Raw genomic sequence first — 20,884 nt, forward strand, 5'->3', positions numbered from 1 at the left:
TGTTTGGGAACTTCTGCTTCTTCCTCAGCAATTCTGATGATTTTTGTGGGTTACAATAACATGTGGAGAGTTCTTTGTCTAAAGCAAAATCACCTTCTCCACGGGGCTGGTGTGCAGACTCCCAAGAAACAGAGAGAGGCTCAAATCTTTCAGAGTGCAGGGCTTCATTAGTTGTTGCATTGACTATGTCACAACCTCCAAATGGGAGGCCCTCAGTTGCTGTCTGGACCTCCTTGGGTGTTCCTGAAGATTGCAACCACGGAGCCCTGCAAATGACGACTGAGGTGGCTGTTGATCATGCTGTGGCCGATGCATCCAACACCTCCTGCAGTGATGGATGAGCCACAAATAGTCCCTCAGATACATACTTTGACAGGAGTGCCAAATACTTTGCAAGGCACATCTGCAGACTTCATGATGATTAATTCTTCCTGCCAGATAGATCTAATTTTTTCAGATCTTTTGTCTCTGAGTTATTTTTGTGGTCCCTGCTGCCTGGACCTTTCATGCACCACCATCACTTCCAGAGATCCAGGAAACATTCAAACCCACTTGAAGGGACTCAATAGCGCCTATCTGTCATTGTAGAGGTAGGCGCCACAGACACTGGGGTCTGCCATAAATGTTTACTGGTTCCAATAGCCCCTTGTTAATTGGAATGGCAACATTTTCGAACATGGAGGAATGCAGGATGTGCAATTTTTCCTACACTACTGCCAAAGATCTCTAAAGTGTCTGCCATGTGACACAGAAACACTCTTCCATCTGCAGGTGTTATTCCTCAGTTTCCTGTTCTTCCTGGGGTATAGCATGAGTCCCACATTATCTACTCTTCTTGAGCTACTCTCCGAAGCTTCATAGGAGAAGGAAATCTAACTCTGGAGGGTGTGACACACTGTACCTCAAAGAAGCTCCCTGTAACCCCCATATTCATCAAAGCATGCCATGTAAGATACTATATGAAAGGTCATGATCTGCTGAAACTCATTGTTCTGTCAAAATATGTATATTGGTAGCATGCATGAAGTTATGAGATTTTGCTATATGGTTGTTATTGAAATATGTTGTGAGTCTGGGAGTCGCTCACTGCTAGTTCTCCAGTGACCCGCAACCATTCTGGGCCATTGACCAGCAGGGGAATTGTAAATAAGAAATTTACAAATTCTGTAAGAGATTATTGCTCAAGCCCCATGCAACGGGGCTTGCTCAACTCTGAGACTCAGCAAGGCCCACCAGGACATATTTGGGCCAGTATTTTTACAGGCACATGGACTGAGGGTATAAGATGGACAGTGGCATCCTGAGACCACCTCTCTCCCCTCCCCTACCTACACTGAAGGCAACAAGAATGCTGGGAAGACAAAGACTTGAACTGAAGAGACTGGTCCAAGGCTGAGAAGGAAATTCAGCCTGTGTCTTAAGAACTGTAACCTACCTGCAACATCCAGCGGGGTGAGAAAAGCTGTTTGATTCAACTCTAACTTAGTCTAAAAGTTTAAGATTTAGAATGCATGTTTACTTTTTATTTTCTTAAGGTATTTATTTTCTGACCTTTATTCCTACCACTTAAAATCTATCTTTCTGTAGTTAATAAACTTATTTTAATATTTTATCCTTACCAGTGAGTTTGTCTAAGGTGCTTGGGAAATCTGCTCAGGTTACAAAGGCTGGTGCATGTCCACTTTCCTTTCACAAATAAATTCTATGTGAGGGAAAGACACTGCCCCTAATTAATATGCTTGCATTGTTCAAAAGAAGGTCTTGATCAGTGTAAGACAGTATATTTCTGGGGTCCAAGGCTGGGGGCTTGAGAGATTTGCTGGTGTTTCCCTGTGTATAGTTCATGAATGCCTTGGAGAGTATGCATGCAATTTAGCTGGGTGTGCCTCAGCATGCAGGTGACTGAGTGATCACAGCACCTCGAGGGGGTTTGCTGCTTGTAACTGGCAAAGCATTATGAAAAGTCAGCCCAGGCTGTAGAATTAAGGGGACATAGTGGTCCCATAGTTCCAGGTTGTACCCCAGGGATCCCGTCACAGAGGGACAGCTGATGTAGCCCAATAGGCTCACTAGGGGAGCTGGGAGCTACAAGGGTGGATACCTAGGAGAGTGCTCTCCTGGAGATCACATAGGTCAATGCCTACACTAATGGTGTCTAGATTCCCTGTCAGACCTGAAGGGGTCATATGAATGGGAATGAGATGAGCGGATGGGGGATGCCTCCCTATTTGCTTGGGAGGAGGAAGAAAATGACTCCTTCTCTAATGGTGGGGCTACCCTAACTGGAGATGTAGGGAAAGCTTGAGTATTGACCATCACTAGAGCTGAAAAGCTAATTGGCGCCTTGAATGTACTGGTAATTAGTACTGTACAGGACACTCTCACAGACGAGGCTGTGTGGTCAATGCAAGATTACTTGGTAAAGAAAATAACTTTGGTGCCGAGAAAGTCTGCGCGAGGGAAAGACACTGTCCCAGTTCAGAAACACTGCAGTATAGTCGGTATCAAAGTTTTATCAAGAGGACTGGAAACAGCAAGGGCATATGGACCCAGATGGCTGCTTACCAATGACATGAACTGTAAACTATCAACCAAAAGATTGGCAATTGCTACCAGTAATTTAAAAGTGGACACTTAAAGCTCCAAGACCAAGGAAGCAAACTTTGAAGTGTTTAGTAAAATGAGAACACTTCTTCAACCAGATGAAGTATACATATCTGTGATGAATCGTGTCCTAGATACAATGGCATTGTGCTGTATAGCACAGCATGCCAGTGTATAAAAGGATCCTTCCTGGACAGCTGAGTTTGGTTGGCAAATACTGCTTAAATATAGCTCAGGCAGAGGGCAGAAAATATCTTCCATGGTTTATGATATCTATTTTGCACTGAGTACATACCGTACAGCAGTTAGAGGAAGTGTCAGACCCAATATATACATCTAAAAATCAAAGCTAAAAGAGCCACCAGATAGAACTGAAGGCTAAATTTCTTCAGCTGTCCCATTTTGCATCCACAGCATGCACCCTGTAACTCCTGAGGGCATTCTGCACCAAACATATTAAAATTCTGCACACAATATTTTAAAATTCTGCAAAACTCTGCAAATGTTATTTGTTAAATAAATGTGGAGGCTCCAGCATGGTAGTGGTGAGCACAGGCAACTGGCTGCATAGAAGTGGAAGATCACTGTGTAGCCCCCACACACACACACACCCTGGGCAGGAACGCCGCCAGCTTTTCTGCTGCCCTAGGCAGAGGAAGGTCCCGCCCCGAAATACAGCCCCCCACAGAGGCGGCGGAAGGCCCCGCCGCCGAAATACCGCTGCGGTCGCCGCCCCCCAAATTGTAGTGCCCTAGGCGACTGCCTAGGTCGCCTAATGGGTTGCGCCAGCCCTGACCCCAGGACATGAACTCAGCAGTGAGACTGCTGCACCCAACCCTGACAAGGCGCAAGGAAAGGGCCTGCCCCAGAAACACCCCAGGGCCCTGCCCCTCCATGTGGGCAGGCAGGCTCAGCAAGGCAGGATCCAAGTGTGGAGGGGATTAGTGTGGGGGATCCAGATGTGGGTTGAGAGGGTTCTGTGTGGGGCAATCTGTGTGTGGGCAGCTCAGTGGGGGATACGGGTGCGGGGGGGGATCTGGATGCACAGGAGCTTGTTGGGGGGTTCTGGGTTCAACGGCAATGGGACTCTGCAGGGGGTCCAGGTGAAGGTGGTTAGGGCTCAGCGAGGGGGGGGTGTCTGTGCATGGGGTGGGGGGATAGAGCTTGGCAGGGAGGTCTGGGTGTCGGGGGCTCAGTGGGGGCTCCAGACACCGGGGGAGTGGAGCTCAGTGTGTGTGTGGGGGGGGAGGAATCCAGGTGCAGCTGGTTGGGGTTCATTCTGGTGGGGATCCGGGTGGTTTGTTGGGGTGGTCCAGGTGTAGGGGGAGTGGGGCTCATCATGGGGGTTCTGAGTGTGTGTAGGGGGTGAGGCTTGGCGGGAGGGTCTGGATATGAGGGGGTCTGGATGCACAAGGGCTAGGCAGATGGGGGTGCATCTCCCTGTACAGGGATCCCTCCCCATGCAGCTGAGGAGCAATGGGTTCAGAAAGTGTGAGGGGGGGGGCGGAGTTTGCAGAGCTTCCTGCAGCTGGGGAAGAAATCTGGGGGTGGGTCTGACCTGGCCCCGGATGCCGGGAAGAGGAAGTCCTGTCCTCCCCAGCCCAGCCGGGACTAGCAGCTGAGCCCGACCCAGGGTAGGAGCCACCAGGCGGATTCCTTCCCCAGTCCCTCCTCCTGCCCCACAGTGATTTACCTCTCTGCTGGCTGTCCTGGGCACCCAAAACATACTGCTGGGGAGGGTCACATGACTGCTCTTGTGGCTTCCCTTTGCTTCCCCATCTGAAAGTCATTTTTCAGAGGGAAGCAAAGAAATCTGTGGGGAACATAAATTCTGTGCATGTGCAGTGGTGCAGAATTCCCCCAGGAGTAACTCTTCAAAGGCATGAAGGACAAAATGGTTGCATCCCTCCTTCAGCTCCGTCACAGTTCGAAGCCCATGCTTGCTGAGCACTCTGAAAGCAGGGATGGATGGTGGGTAATGCGATCCACACATACTATGACATCTTGAAGAACCACAATTAGCGTAGGTTAAGTAACTGTTCTCTCTTCTTCGAGAATGTCAGTGTGGATTCCCCTATAGGTGACTGGCAAGCAGCAGCATCTTTGGATGGTGGGACTGAGGTGTCACAGCTGATCAGGGAAATGAAGATTGTAGCACTGCTCATCCAAGCTTGGCATTTGCCCTGGCTGCCATGTCAAGCGCATGACGTTTAATGAAGGTCACAGGATTACTCCACACAGCTGCCGTGCAAATCTCCAAGATCAGCACATTTCTGAAGTAAGCCAACAATGCTGCCTGTGCTCTGGTGGAGCGTGCATTTATGTTAGGCGGAAAAGACACACCAGGCAGCTGCTACCAGATGGATGTGCACTGTGTGATCCACTTTAAAAGTTTCAGGGAAGAGACTGCCTGGCCTTTCACAGATTCATACATTCTGAGGCCAGAAGGAATATATGACCACTCTGCCCTTTGTGCCCTCACAGACACTTGCACACCCCAGACACTGCTAGCCAAAAGAATCTAGTCTCACAGGCATAAGGCCCATGTGCCCCTTGCAATGGAAGCCATACTGACACGTATTGGAAGTGCTGAACATTCTTTCCGCGTCAGTGGGACAATCATAACTGCACAAGTCACTTTGTTAGGATGATTTCCAGCCTAACTGGCTGTCACTTACAATTAGAGAGATTAAAATGGCCCTAAGAAGTTACAAATTGGTTGTTACTTTTACTCTCTGCTTGTTTCACAAAATAGCAAAGCAAGAAATATCCAGTAGTCTAGTGGGGATTATAGGTTAATTTTAATGTACTGATGTTTTTAAGCTGTGACACAATGCAAAGTTCATCATAAGAACATATAACAGCCATATTAGGTCAGACCAATGGTCTATTTAGCCTAAACTCCAGCCTTTTGACAGTGGCTAGTGCCAGATGCTACAGAGGGAATGAACAGAGCTGTGCAATTTCAAGTGATCCATCCTCCATCATCCAGTCCCAGGTTCTGCCAGTTGAAGGTTTAGGGACACCCGGAGCATTGGCTTGTGTCCCTGGCCATCTTGGCTAATAGTCATTGATGGACCTATCCTCCATGAACTTATCTCATTATTTTTGAACCCACTTATCCTTTTGGCCTTCACAACATCCCTTGGAAATGACTGTGTATGAAGAAGTACTTCCTTAAATTTCTTTTAAACCTGCTGTTGATTATTTCATTGGGTGAAGGGGTAAATAACAATTCTCTTGGTCAATACAATTCATAATTTTATAGACCTCTATCGTATACCCCCCCTTAGTCGTCTCTTTTCTAAACTGAATAGTCCCAGTCTTTTTAATCTCTCTTTGTATAGAAGCTGTTCCATGCCCCCAATCATTTTTTTAGCCCTTCTTCAAAGTACTTGGTCCAAAGCACACAACTGAAATTCAATACGAGCTGTTTGCCTAACTCTCTTATCCTTTGACAACCCCAACCACACTGGTAGCAATGGGTTGTATGGAAACAGACACATTTCTGTAAATAGTTTTAAATCTTATAAATTAGCATTATAGCACAGAGGTTTTATAAATTTACCAGTACTTAGAACATTATTTTATTTTAAAACTGGTTTAGTTTTATAGTCCAAGAAGAACAAACAGTAAGGGAAGTTTCCTCCCACCCACTATCAATCCAATTAGTAATCTAAACTAATTCAACCAAGGCAATTCACAAGAAATTTCTCAAGATAAAAACTTGGGAACACCTAAATACTGAATAATTTGCTATTAGGCAACACAGCAAGATAAGCAAACTACAGATTCATTAGGTCATCCTGCATACAGATTCCATTTGGTGTGATGTGATTCTGTGCAAGGTTACTAAATTCAGTATTGCTCCCTGTCCCTGCAACCCCCCCCCCCCTGCCCCCAACAAATATTTGAAGCAGATTTCACCGTGCATGTACACAAGTACCTTTGGGACTCAGTGGTATCAATTACATTTCATTCCATTCCCCCACCCCATTTATCTTACCTATGCACACTCATTCTTTGTACTTATGAAATTGTTACTCCCTTGTGACTCTAGCTAAAGTGGAATAATCAGGGGCAAATTCTTATCTCTGACAGGAATTCTCTGTTCTCAAATTGACTGGTGTAAATCCAGCAGTACTCCACTGAATTCAGTAGAATTACTTGGAAAATATATCGGTGTAACTGAGATCTGAATCTGTCCCTCAGACATATTTTCTGAGCACTGGAAATTAAGCAAATGGCCTAGGAATTGTTTCTTACCCCCCTGCTGAAGGCTGCCAAGAATCTTCTCACCCAGCAAATGGATCAGTCTAGTCACAACCTGGAAGGGGGAAAGAAATGAACATTTCAGACAGGATATTTTATTTTAATGTATTCAAACAGATAATGGAAAAAAATAAGAGAAGGGTTTAAATAGAACATTGCTGAGACTTGCTAAGGGTTTTACAAAGCACAGCTTCTCCATGGGAAGCAATTACTTCCACTCTGTGATATAGTGACAGCTCATTTTTCTTGTATAAAGTTACCTGTGTCATTTTTATTTTACACTAACCTTTAAAACTTAAAAAAAATAGGTCGTTTACAATCTATTCTGCTATAAAAAAAAACTTTTCTGGAAAGACTCAGTGTCACATTTTCACTATATCTCCAATGTGCACATACTGTGAGTATTTCAGAAATAAAGTGTCTTGTGGTAGTTATTGAATACCATCTTATTTGTATACTGTACAATCACCCTGGTCCATACTCAGATCAGATTCCTCATATACAACAAGGTGTTATGGGTGAAGAGGTGGAACACACACATATTCAAAGCCCTGTATACATCCTGGGAAGCTGAATTACCTTCATGAAACTGATCTGGAGGCACAGGAAACAGGCATGGCTCATTCCAAGGACCAGATTTTGATCTCAATGGAGTTACTTGGGATTTATACGGATGTGAAATCAGTATCTGGCCCTTAATCTAATTTCAAAAGTGATAAATTTATCTTTACAAGAAGTAATCAGTAGTTCCTAACAAGAGCAATAATGGAAAGCTAACAGTTGTAACACTAAGGAGTAGCTGAACTGGAAAATACTTCAGTTGGTTTTGACACTTATCAATTTATCACTAAGTAAAATAAAGGCAGTATCTGCCTTAGTAAAATTCTAGTAAACTATAACTGCTAATATGTAGTAAAATACAAACACTTGGATTTTTTAAATAAAAGACATTTCCTGGTAAATAAGAGTAGCTTTGAACCTCATGAAGATGTTAAAGAGAAAACCACCCCTCATTTTGACTTGATTCATCAACAAGATAAATGTATTGTACACTATTGCTGTTTGTCTGACAAGAAGGAACTAAGTGGCAAGCGGAGCATGATTTTCTGTTGGCGTGTTGGTGTGTGACTGGCAATTACACAGCCCCTCCGTCACTAGCATGCCAATATTAATGACATCTGTGAATGCCCCTTCCCTGTCTCCTCCCTCCATGTTGTAAAAAATCAATAACTTGAAACAATAAAACATAAATTTCTCCCAAACGTAAGCACTTCAAGATTTAACCTTAAAGTGGAAAACCTTGTAAGACATCGCAGCTTGATAATTAGTATTGTTTTATGCATCCTGTCTAAAGCAGTTTTGTCCTAGGCAGCCAATACCATTGATTAAGCCTGCATAGTTCATGTATCAGGAGGTAGCCATGTTAGTCTGTATCCACAAAAACAACAAGGAGTCTGGTGGCACCTTAAAGTCTAACCGATTTATTTGGGCATAAGCTTTTGTGGGTAAAAAACCTCACTTCTTCGCATCTGAAGAAGTGAAGTTTTTTACCCACGAAAGCTTATGCCCAAATAAATCTGTTAGTCTTTAAGGTGCCACCAGACTCCTTGTTGTTTTCATAGTTCATGGAATCCCATAATTTTAACAAATGTGAGATTTAAAGAGCATTTGGAGAAAAACTCGGGGCGTCTCCAACACAATATCAATTACTAATGTCAGAACTGAGAGTAATGGCTGAACTTCAGACAGGACCAACGTATTCAAACAATAAGTTTGCACAGAACTGTATGTCTCCTACCTCCAGTATCAGGGACAGTCAAGGCAAATAGTCCATATAGAATATAATGGAAAAATAAGCATATATTACAATCAGAAGCCAGAGATGGAAGAGGCCCATTAAATCATCTTTTCCCACCTCTCTACCAGTGTAGGTTTGTTCCCTAGTGTACAATTTATTCAATACAGCTTTCAAAGTCCCAAGTGATGGGATTCCCACCTCCCCCACTGGGAGAGTATTCCACAGCCCCAGTGTGAAGTATGGGCCCCATACGGTCAGTTGAATATTGCAGAATATCAAAACAAAATTCAGCTACAGGACAGATATTTAGGCGTATGCATGCCAAGACAGGGTAGAGGAGATTTCCAGGAACATTCCAACCAATCCAAAGATGTTTTTTGACCTTGTACTCAAGCCACTCCCCAACTAAGCCCAGACAATCACATTGACAAAGCATCTTGAGGAAGCTTTCAAACAATCATACTTAGTGCCCTATCAAATTTACAAATGTGAAAAATGCATCACAGACCGTGAAATATGATCTTTTGTGTACTTTTACCCTATACTACACAGATTTCACAGGGGAGACCAGCATTTCTCAAAATGGGGTCCCAACTCAAAAGGGGGTTGCAGAGAGGGTTGCAAGGTTATTGTAGGGAGTTTGCAGTATTGTCACCCTTACTTCTGTGCTGCCTTCAGAACTGGGTGGCTGGAGAGTGGTGGCTACTAGGTGGTCACCCAGTTCTGAAACAGCGCCACTGCCAGCAGCAGGGCAAAAGTAAAGGTGGCAGTACCACAACCCCCACTACAAACCCCTTTTGGGTCAGGACCCCAACAGTTACAACACTGTGAAATTCCAGATTTAAATAGCTGATATCATGAAATGTATGATTTTTAAAAAAATCCTGCCACTGTGAAATTGAACAAAATGGACCGTGAATTTAGTAGGGCCCTACTCATACTAGCAGTGACCTAAGGAGATTGCTTCGGTAAGTTACCTCTTACCATCAGTGTCCATAACTAACTCAATCTTCGAACCTTGCTCAGCAGAGAATACTAATAAAGCAGAATAGCATTTATTAATGTACAGTGGCTAAGTAATACTGGCTGTTGCTCACAAGGGAACTGACTGCCAAGCTCATTTATTTTGGAATCTCAGCTAGAATTAAAAATCAACTAACTCTGCAGCAAATATAACAAAGTTTACTACTCACCCAGCTACAAGCAGAACCTGCTGCAGTACTACAGCTCCTAGGTTTGCAATTGTGGATTTTGGTTTTCCACAGCTAAACCCAATCCTGCTAACTGCTTCAACTGTAGAAAAAATTCCTTCTACAGTGAAATCTATTAGACAGTGAAACCACCTCCCAAGGGAAATGCCCCATGACTTGAGAATTTTTTTAAGATAATGTCTATACATACTGTATTCAGTTAGCAGGCATGCTGGAGTATCAACTTGCACCTACAAAATATGAATCTACTATAACAGTTATGGAGTTACTATTTAACCATATTTTGCACTTCTAATGCACCTTTCACCAGAGGAGCTCAAGGAGGTTAGCAAACGACTAATATCTTGATTCCCAGTCTGCTGCTCCTACCACCAGGAGACGTGATTTGCCTTACTAGTTAAATCAATCCTTACACCCCTGGAATAGCTGTGAAAAAATTGTTTTTCCAATGCCCTGTGCGAGAGAAGCAGGCTGCTTACCATCATAGGATGAGTCACCATGCTGCTGTCATGGAAACATACAAGAACATCAATTGTGGATCTAAGATAGGAACTGGTCTGAGATTTCCTTGGAGTTTTAAAATATGCCAAGCATTTTCTCATAAAAAGGTACTGTGCTCTTTAGAAAAAGACTTGGCCCTCAGTCTTCTCAGATGCCAATATAAATCACAGCTGCTGCTATTCCCAACCTGAGACTTGAGCTCTTTTGAGATTACTCAGAGCAGTCAAAACATGCATTGTAATAGCCTCGCACAGCGAAGAACATAGTTAATACAAAGCCCGTGGGAAGAATTCTAATACTAACGGTGAAGAAATTCTCAGTTAATTTCCAACCACCTTTATTCTGCACCACAATGACAACACAACTTAGTCAACTTACTCCCTCAGGTCCAGGAGCAATTCTGGCCAAGTGCAACCAGGGAACCACTGGTTTCTTCTCTGATAGAGAGGGGAATGCCAAGGAACAAACCATTCTTGCTCCTCCTGAGAAATGAGTAGCATGAGGAGCTGGAGCTGCTATACTTCCGCCAGGAGAGGAGTAGAGAGCAAGTAGCAGAACAGCCTTGTTTTTAAGAAGAGAGATGGGGCATCAGGGACAGGGAGCCCAGGGGCAGGGATCTGGGAAGCAAAGGGCCTCCTGAACACTCAGGACAGTACAATTGGACTAAAGGAGGCTACAAGAGTCTAGAACTTTTCAGCACATCTAGGGCTGCCTCTATATTGACAGAATTGGAACTTGTAACTTTCCACCAGGGCTACTTCACTATGCATAGCAACAGTAGATCCTGTAGTGAAGACAGAGCTCAGCCATTTTTTACACAGATTACAAGTTAGATGGCATGGTGGGAAATACACCTGAGTCTTCTTGTACACTACAGATTCCAGCATCACTTCCACCAGCAGAGCTGAACCAGTGATCAATTTTGGGCTCCATTTTTGAAAATGTAGACAAGACTTAGAAATCTCAGTGAGGTGGTTCTCTCCCCCCCCCCCACCCCCACACAGGCTGGAGGAGAGTGAGCTGTCTTCTCTTTGCAGGCAGAAGAATGCACCTGGGAATGCAGCATTCACTCATCTCTATTGTGATGTGCATCATCTGGTGCCAGACAGTAGACTCCACTAGCACAGAGTGTAACATCTCTGGCGTGTTGCAATATCCGTAGTACACTACAGTCACCATGGCACCTGCTAACCCACATCCAATTCTACTCAACAGACCTCCTAACACATAACCAGTTTACAATCACAGCTGTTGGCAGATCACCGGTCAGTACACTGGTCAGTTAGTCTTTGCACCACTACTCATGGAAAATCTATACGTCTAAATGTCAGCTGATTTGGAATTGAGACTCTCTAAAACATCAGACAACTTTTGAAAAAGGTTAGATGTGCACTTGAGTAACCATTGTGTTTGTGGAGCTGGACAGGATCTGGTAACTGTGACTAGGAGAGTAAAAGTATCAGAACGGAAGCCTGCACTGATGACACTAACTGTGATATCAGAACAAGATTGTCAAACTGAATGCTACTACAGTTATGATCCAGGGAACTCCTTTTCATAGAGGTGGTTAAGAAATATACCAGGGTAAAAATTCTCAAAAGCATGTGGAGTGACTTAGGAGCTTAAGTCCAATTTTCAGGAGAGACTTTGGGACTTCAGAGACTAAGGGCATGTCTACACTACAAATTTAAGTTGACTTAAGTAATTAAAACAACAAAGAGTCCTGTGGCATCTTACAGACTAACAGATGTATTGGAGTATAAGTTTTTGTGGGTGAATACCCACTTCGTCAGACGGAGCATTCAGCTGATGCTCCAATACATCTGTTAGTCTATAAGGTGCCACAGGACTCTTTGTTGCTTTTTACAGATCCAGACTAACACGGCTACCCCTCTGATACGTAATTAAAACAGTGGTTCATGTCCACACTATGCTCCTTCTCTTGGCGATGCACATCCTCACCAGGAGCACTTCCACCAAATTAACTGTCATGGTGGGGCACTGACAGCTGGAACCCCATGGAGGAGGGGGCTCCAGCTGTCAGCCCCACGTGGGGGGGGGGCTCCTGCTGTCAGTCAACAGGTGATGTAAGCAGTGCAGTGTCGATATGGACACTGCGTCACCCTAACTACATAGACCTAAATGCTACACTTCTAGTGAGCACAGAGATATTAAGTCGATGTAGCGGGCAACTTACATCAGTAGGAGTTGCATTTTACCTAAGCAGCGTTATATCAAACTAACTCTGTAGCGTAGCCGAGGCCTAAGTCCCACTGACTTTCAATGACACTTTGGCTCTTAGGTGCTTTTGATAACTGTACCCCTAATAATTTGGCAATGTGCTTTCGAGCACTGCAAAATTTTAAACAGAAGCCTAATATCCAAATGCTCCCAGCCCAGGCCCTCTTAATATGTTCATAGATTAACCCCACCAGCTCTCCTCCTCTGAGCTGTATATTTGCCTACTCTCAGCTGGCTTACTTCAACTTCAGAACTGAACACCCTTCAACACAGTGGGCTAAACAGTACTTCAATTATATATAATTTGTTCCAGTTCTAATACAAGTGCACAGCTGTGCACTCCATCCACCTCATATGATTTCAATTTCATTGCTATCCCTCTTTTCCAGAGCTCTGTTTAACAGCTACTCCAGTCCCTACACTCGACTATCTGCACTGTTATATTTCAAGGAACCTGTAATTCTCTAGGTCCATTTCCATCTATGAGTTACCTATATGATCTTTCAAGACCAGAGTTTTAGCTAAAAAAAATTTCCACTCATCTGTGAAATTTAATTTACTGTAAACCATCCTGAAAACTCATTCTAATGAGAATTCAGTTCTAAAAAATGAATCAGTGGGAAATGTTGTCTTTTCTTTGTTTCATCTATAGTTTGGACTTCTGGGAAAATTTACAACTTGTTTAGCACCATCAGTGCATCTACATTTAATTTTCCACTTTAGATAACTTAATTTTTAAAAATACTGCTCACTGATCATTTCCATAAAAAACATCCCAACAGTAGATTTCCACATACAGAGACCATCACTATTAATTTACTGGCAGTAAGTTGATTCACAGCAGAAAAGCAATCTTCATTTAAAAAAATACAAACCAATGATAATGAATAGAATTATATCCCAGAAAAGTTGCGCTCTTTGTCCTATAAAAGAAATACATATCACTTTACAGCAATTTTTGTGCAGGAAAAATTACATTGCTAGGATATTTTATAATCAGTCCCTACCTGATGCTTTCGAAAAAAATAAGTCTTTGGCAGTAGCAATCATTTTTCATTGGTTAAATCTCAAGCACAGAAGAATCACATGATATTACGAGTGTACCTGCCCTAGCCAATATTTCAGAACTTTCACCTCTACCTAGAAAAGTAGGTTTCACCTGAAAGAGTGGCTAAGCTTTGCTCAGAACATTGACATTAACAAATGCAAGTTCAAGGTGAGCATACATCTCCTCCCAAAGCTGCCCGATGGATAGACATGGCCATGTAATGGCACAGACTTGCTGGGTCACAAACTAAACTAATTGAATTTAAGATTAGAAGGGACCATTACAATCATCCAGTTTACCCGCATAGCACAGGCCACTGATTCCTGCACTAAGCCCATAACTTCTGGTTGAGCCAGAGAATATCTTTTAGAAAGAGACACCAGTCTTCATTTAAACACTCCAGGATTTAGAATATCAGGGTTGGAAGGGACCTCTGGAGGTCATCTAGTCCAACCCCCTGCTCAAAGCAGGACCAATTTCCAACTAAATCATCCCAGCCAGGGCTTTGTCAAGCCTGACCTTAAAAACCTCTAAGGATGGAGATTCCACCACCTCCCTAAGTAACCTGTTCCAGTGCTTCACCACCCTCCTAGTGAAAAAGTTTTTCCTAATATTCAACCTAAACCTCCCCCACTGCAACTTGAGACCATTACTCCTTGTTCTGTCATCTGCTACCACTGAGAACAGTCTAGATCCATCTTCTTTGGAACCCCCTTTCAGGTAGTTGAAAGCAGCTATTAAATCCCCCCTCATCCTTCTCTTCTGCAGACTAAACAATTCCAGTTGCCTCAGCCTCTCCTCATAAGTCATGTGCTCCAGACCCCTAATCATTTTTGTTGCCCTCCGCTGGACTCTTTCCAAGTTTTCCACATTCTTCTTGTAGTGTGGGACCCAAAAACTGGACACAGTACTCCAGATGAGGCCTCACTAATGCCGAATAGAGGAGAACGATCACGTCCCTCGATCTGCTGGCAATGCCCCTACTTATACAGCCCAAAATGCTATTAGCCTTTTTGACAACAAGGGCACACTGTTGACTCATATCCAGCTTCTCGTCCACTGTAACCTCTAGGTCCTTTTCTGCAGAACTGCTGCCTAGCCATTCGGTCCCTAGTCTGTAGCAGTGCATGGGATTCTTCCATCCTAAGTGCAGGAATCTGCACTTTGAAGCAGCCTGGCCAAGAGCTTCTCAGCCCTGGAAACAGGCAAACCTCTGGCCCTTCTTTTGGCATCATAACTGGGTATGTGTCCAGGGCAGCTGCCCTTTACAGGGAATTAGGGCCCAGTCTGCCCATGAATGCCTTATGAAGGCCGCACCTGGGGGGTAACTGACTGCCCCAGGTGGCAGATTAGCAAACAAACACCTGGACTAGGGTTACCATATGTCCGTATTTTCCCGGACATGTCCGGCTTTTTAGTTGTTAATCGCCGTCCGGGAAGATTTTTTAAATACATAAAAACGTACGGAAAATATGGACGTATGATAACCCTACCCACTGCTCCCTCTCCTCTTGGGGTGTCAGCTCGCTGCAGCCTGTGGATTGCAACCTCCCCTCCCGCCCAGTGCTGCTGCAACCCCGTGCCCCACGGCTAGGAGTGGTGGCGTCTCTGCAGACAGCTGCGGGTCAGGGGGGACCCACGGCCGCTTCTCCCTCCTCCAAGCATCCCCCGCAGCTCTGGTAGAGCCTCAGTCTCTCCCCTCCACCCCAGCTGTGCAAGGAGTCCCCCCACCAGCGGTCCGTGCAGCCAGGGCTGCCTTTCCCTCCACCCCCCCCCCAACCCCTCTGCGGAGCCACTGCCCGAGAGTCCTGGCGCAGGGGAAAGTTTCTCGGCGCATGATGGCGACTCCCAGGAGCCCGAGCTCCCCGCCCTCCCCCCCCCCACCCCCAGGAAGGACCCGCACTGCAGCGTCTCCTGCAGCTGCCCGGCCTGAGCTGCCGCAGCCTTGCCAGGTCCAGCTGGGAGTGGGGTGGAGGCCCCCCTGAGCCCGCAGGCAAGGCCTGGGCCACGCACGCAGCACTTCTCTGCTCCAGCCCGGCCAGAGAGGTAGCCCGCGGTTGGGATGCAGCCTCGCAGGTGGGAGGCTGGGATGCCCAGCTCGGAGCCCGAAGCAACTTCCCGTTCTCCCAACTCCGGCTGCTACTGCGTGGGGGAAGCTCCTGGCCGGGGGCTGGAGAGCGGCCGGAGCCGGGAAAGTTGGAGCCCGGGGAGGAGGCAGCTGGCTGGGAGGGAGAGGGGAGGAGGGGGAATGTGGTGCACTCAGGTAGGGTGACCAGACAGCAAGTGTGAAAAATCGGGACAGGGGGTGGGGGGTAATAGGATCCTATATAAGAAAAAGACCCCAAAATCGGGACTGTCCCTATAAAATCGGGACATCTGGTCACCCTACACTCAGGGGAGGAGGCGGGGCCGGGACAGGGATTTGGGGAAGGGGTCCAATGGGGGCAGGGAGGAGGCGGAGTTGGGGCGGGGACTTTGGGGAAGGGGTTGGAATAGGGGCGGGGCGGGAGGGCCCGTGGAGTGTCCTCTTTTTTCAGTGTTCAAATATGGTAACCCTAACCTGGTAACCCTTACCTGGACCTAATAAATGTTACCCCAAGCTCAGTTAGAAGGGAACTCCAAAGGAACACAGGAAGCTCCTGCGGAGAAGCTATCTAAGGGAAGGCCTGAGCGAGAGGGCAGAGCAGAGGGCCTAGAGGGGGAGAGCCTAGAGTGTGAACCCACCAGAATAGAAAGCCTGTAAGACATGCTCCTAGAGAGGGGAGGCTCCTAGTTGGACGGCTGCAGTCAGCAAGCATCCAAGAGGGCCTAGTGTCAGCCAGGGGTTTCCCAGACACTGGCCAGAAGTCCAGCCTGGCAAGGATCACCTGTTATCCCAGGAGAAGAGTCACAGTGGGCGGACTTCCCCAGACACCTAATTCCAGAGAAGGATATTACTCCAGTGGAGGCAAGAGGCCTAACACCAGAACCCCTGGGGAAGAACCTGGGTAGAGGTGAGCCCTGGACTCAGGCGGGTGAGAGATGGACTAAAACATGACCCACTCACCCAGCTGAGATGTTGGGGGAGAAAGTTTTGTTTATGTTTTGCATTGGCTTTTCTATTAATAGATAAGATCCTCCACAACAGGGTGCTTTTTTGCATCTAGCCGTCTGGTTAGACTTTATGATACCCTGGGCTAGGGGGAAATCAATTAAGGGCTCTCCTGCAACACCATGCCTGCCGGCAAGGGGTCCATTAGGCCAACCCAGAATGATGGCAGTATAATTTGAGGGGACCCTGTCCCTTATTCCTTTTTCCCCAATCTGATGCGCCCCTCGCCCCCATGCAGGCATTGTACATGCTTCCAATATAACAGCTCTGCCAATGCAGCTTAGTCCTAACCAACAACACCCAATACAACACCTCTCCAAACATTGCCAGCCACGCCCAACGGTGCAGTATTGTTGGGATGTGCACAGAGAGATAAGGACAAAGCCAAACATTTTCACCTGTGACTTTTTCAGGATATCAGTTAAGGTATTTAGAGTTTAAAAGCCAGTAACCAACCCATTAAGTCAGTTTTATTTCAACCATGTTAAATGATAATTTACTGAATCCTATACTGCAGGATATTAGAGACCCTAGAACACATTGGTGGCTTATCCCATCTCCCTGTCCTTTGCCTATCCATTACTCAAAAAAACCTGAAGAAATTGACTTGAGGGGCTGCCAAGGGTTTACTGGTAGGCAGGGCATAATTCAGATTATCGTGAAGTAGTAATACTGGCTGCCTTACCTGTACTAAGTTCCCACTATATCTAGATCACTTCTATAGCATTTAGTTCAGGCCTGTTAAGAACATTTGTAGAGAGCAGCCAAGATGTTGTTTTTCAAATGGGACAGACAGCAGCTCAGAGAACATGAACAAAGGCAAGCAAACATTTAGCCTGTGAGATACCCTGCTTGTCACAAAACTGAGTAGCCTCAGAAGAGATTTCACATGAAAACTTCCAATGGTTTGACAACAGTAATGTCAAAACAAGTACTAGCTGTTCACTCTCTGATTGCCCTCAACCATTCCTAGCACCTTCGCAAGTACCAGAGGTGTCAAAGCACTGCCCGAGACCCACTGGACTTTGATTGCTTGTGATTTATTGTGTCTTGCAGAAAACTGTCAGTTTCCCAGTATCACTGTGACTGATCACAGCTGGTGATTAAGGTTCAGCTGTAGGTTTTGCTTTCTCCTTTCTCCCCCCACCCCATCCCTCCCGTGGTAAAAAAGAATTGATTTTAATGGCTTGTGAGAACACACAGTATAGTGAATCCAGGAAAGCCAATGGCCTCTCCTGCCCTATTGAACATAGCCACCGTACCAAGCGTAATGAATGCACACAACAGTATACACATTGCTTGAGGGAAGTGTCTTGAGATAGGAGTACATCACTGAAATAACTGCACATGGCAGAAACCCCCAGGGAAGGCTTGATCCACTTAGGAAAAGTTTATAGTTGAAATATTAAAATGGGTGTAGTACGGCTCACCATCCCAGATGGAGGATTGTTTTGAACAGACTCAGAACCAAGCAGTACACTTGTGAAACCACTCTCAACTCAGGTCCTAGATTACTGCCCTAATCTCTGGCATCACACTCTTGCATGGTGTCCTTTGATACAAGTCATGTCGCTGGAATTCACTATGGCATGCCTGGAAGCAGATTCTAAAATAAGTAGATAAAATCCATTTCCTTTAAAAATGCTGAATGCATCATTTCTTTAAAGGGCATTAAAAGCTAAAGAGAGGTCCAGAACGACATCTGTAGTTGTAGCTGTTTTTGTCCCAGAACAGATGCCCCATGGAAAGCAGCAGCATCCCACATATGGCCTTCTCTAATCACTTCAACCTAACCAGGAAAGTCCATCTTTAAGGGTATTTCCATCTCCATAAGCATGCAATCCTTGGCTGATGAGATATGCCCCATTGATCCTCTGCTGAGGCTGCCAACAGGAATGCCAAAAGCAATGGCAATTTTTCATTTGTCCAACTAGGTTCTCCACCAAAAGCAACTTATTTCACACAAGTCACTGAACACTCAGGAGAGGCTGTAACAACATTCAATCACTACACACCTGGACTGGATTCAAACTGGTAACCTAAAGGTGAAAGTATCCATATCCATATCTTATTATTCTGTATTAATTAAGCAAATATTTAAACAATCAATTTACAAATACCTCGAAGACAATAAGGTGATACGTGACAAATCCATGCTGACTGTTAAGAACAAATCATGTCAAGCTTTCTTTGACAGGGTAACAAGCCTTGGGGATAGGAGGGGAAGCAGTAGATGTGGTATATCTTGACTTTAGTAAGGCTTTTGATATGGTCTCACATGACCTTCTTGTAAACAAACTAGGGAAATACAAGCTAGATGGAGCTACTATAAGGTGGGTGCATAACTTGTTCAAAGTCAAGCTGGAAGGGCATATCAAGTGGGGTCCCGCAGGGATCAGTTCTGAGTCTAGTTCTGTTCAATATCGTGATCAGTGATTCAGATAATGGCATAGAGGGGGGAGGGATAGCTCAGTGGTTTGAGCATTGGCCTGCTAAACCCAGGGTTGTGAGTTCAATCCTTGAGGGGGCCACTTGGGGATCTGGGGCAAAATCAGTACTTGGTCCTGCTAGTGAAGGCAGGGGGCTGGACTCGATGACCTTTCAAGGTCCCTTCCAGTTCCAGGAAATGGGATATCTCCATTAATTATTATTATTATTATAGAGCAGGGCGGGCAAACTTTTTGGCCTGAGGGCTGCATCGGGTTTCGTAAATTGTATGGAGGGCCGGTTAGGGGAGGGGGACGTGGTCCGGCCCCCACCTCCTATCAGCCTGCCCCCCTCCCCCCCCCCCCGGACTCTTGCTCCAACCCCCCACACACATTCCCTGACGCCCCTCCCCCCCCCCGGGGCCTCTACTCCATCCAACCACCCCTTCTCCCTGTCCCCTGACTGCCCCTGGAACCCCAGCCCCTGACTGCCCTCTGCTGTCTCATCCAACCCTCCCTCCTTCCTGACTGGCCCTCCGGGACCCCTGCCCCCATTCAACCCCATTTCCTGAGGTCCCTTCCAACCCTGATATTCTATGATTCTATAGGAGGGTTGCAAGTGCTTTGGAGGATAGGATTAAAATTCAAAATGAACTGAACAAATTGGAGAAATAGCCTGAAGTAAAAAGGATGAAATTCAATAAGGACAAATGCAAAGTACTTCACTTAAGAAGGAACAATCAATTGCACACATACAAAATGGGAAATGACTGCCTAGGAAGGAATAGTGCAGAAAAGGATCTGGGGGTCATAGTGGCTCACAAGCTAAATATGAGTCAACAGTATAACGCTGTTGCAAAAAACAAAACAAACAAACAAAAAAACCCCAATATCATTCTTGGATGTATTAACAGGAGTGTTATCTGCAAGACACAAGAAGGAAGTCTTCCTCTGTACTCCAAGCTGATTAGGCCTCAACTGGAGAATTGTGTCCAATTACGGGTGCCAAATTTCAGGATAGATATGGACAAACTGGAGAAAGTTCAGAGAAGAGGAACAAAAATGATTAAAGGTCTAGAAAACATGATCTATGAGGGAAGATTGAAAAAATTGGGTTTGTTTAGTCTGGAAAAGTGAAGACTGAGAGGAGTTGTAATAGTTTTCAAGTACAATTCTACCCCGATATAACACGACTTGATAGAACACGAATTCGGATACAATGCGGTAAAGCAGTGCTCCAAGGGGGGTGGGGCTGCGCACTCCGGCAGATCAAAGCTAGTTCACTATAACGCAGTTTCACCTATAACGCGGTAAGATTTTTTGGCCCCCGAGGACAGCATTATATCGGGGTAGAGGTGTACATAAAAGATTGTTACAAGGAGGAGGGAGAAAATTTGTTCTCCTTAACCTCTGAGGACAGGACAAGAAGTAATGGGCTTAAACTACAGGAAGCGCCGTTTAGATTGGACATTACGAAAAACTTCCTAACTGTCAGGGTGATTAAGCACTGGAATAAATTGCCTAGGGAGGTTGTGGAATTTCCATCATTGGAGATTTTTAAGAGCAGGTTAGACAAATACCTGTCAGGGATGGTCTAGATGATAATTAGTCCTGCCAGGAGTGCAGGGGACTGGACTAGATGACCTCTCGAGGTCCCTTCCTGTCCTATGATTCCCATTGAAAGCCTATAGA

At 45.4% G+C, this 20,884-nt stretch overlaps 1 protein-coding gene across 4 annotated transcripts in view; it reads right to left on the bottom strand.

Annotated features, from left to right (window-relative positions):
* PNPLA7 (patatin like phospholipase domain containing 7) overlaps nucleotides 1-20,884 on the bottom strand; it is a 408,012-nt gene that overhangs the window by 170,584 nt on the left and 216,544 nt on the right. For all 4 annotated transcript variants that reach the window (XM_054007693.1, XM_054007690.1, XM_054007692.1 and 1 more), the window contains exon 21: nucleotides 6,871-6,931. In XM_054007693.1, coding sequence (XP_053863668.1) covers nucleotides 6,871-6,931 — 61 coding nt within the window. The remainder of the gene's footprint in view (nucleotides 1-6,870; nucleotides 6,932-20,884) is intronic.

This window comes from Malaclemys terrapin, chromosome 17 (assembly GCF_027887155.1).
Source record: "Malaclemys terrapin pileata isolate rMalTer1 chromosome 17, rMalTer1.hap1, whole genome shotgun sequence".
Classification (NCBI taxonomy): Eukaryota; Metazoa; Chordata; order Testudines; family Emydidae; genus Malaclemys; species Malaclemys terrapin.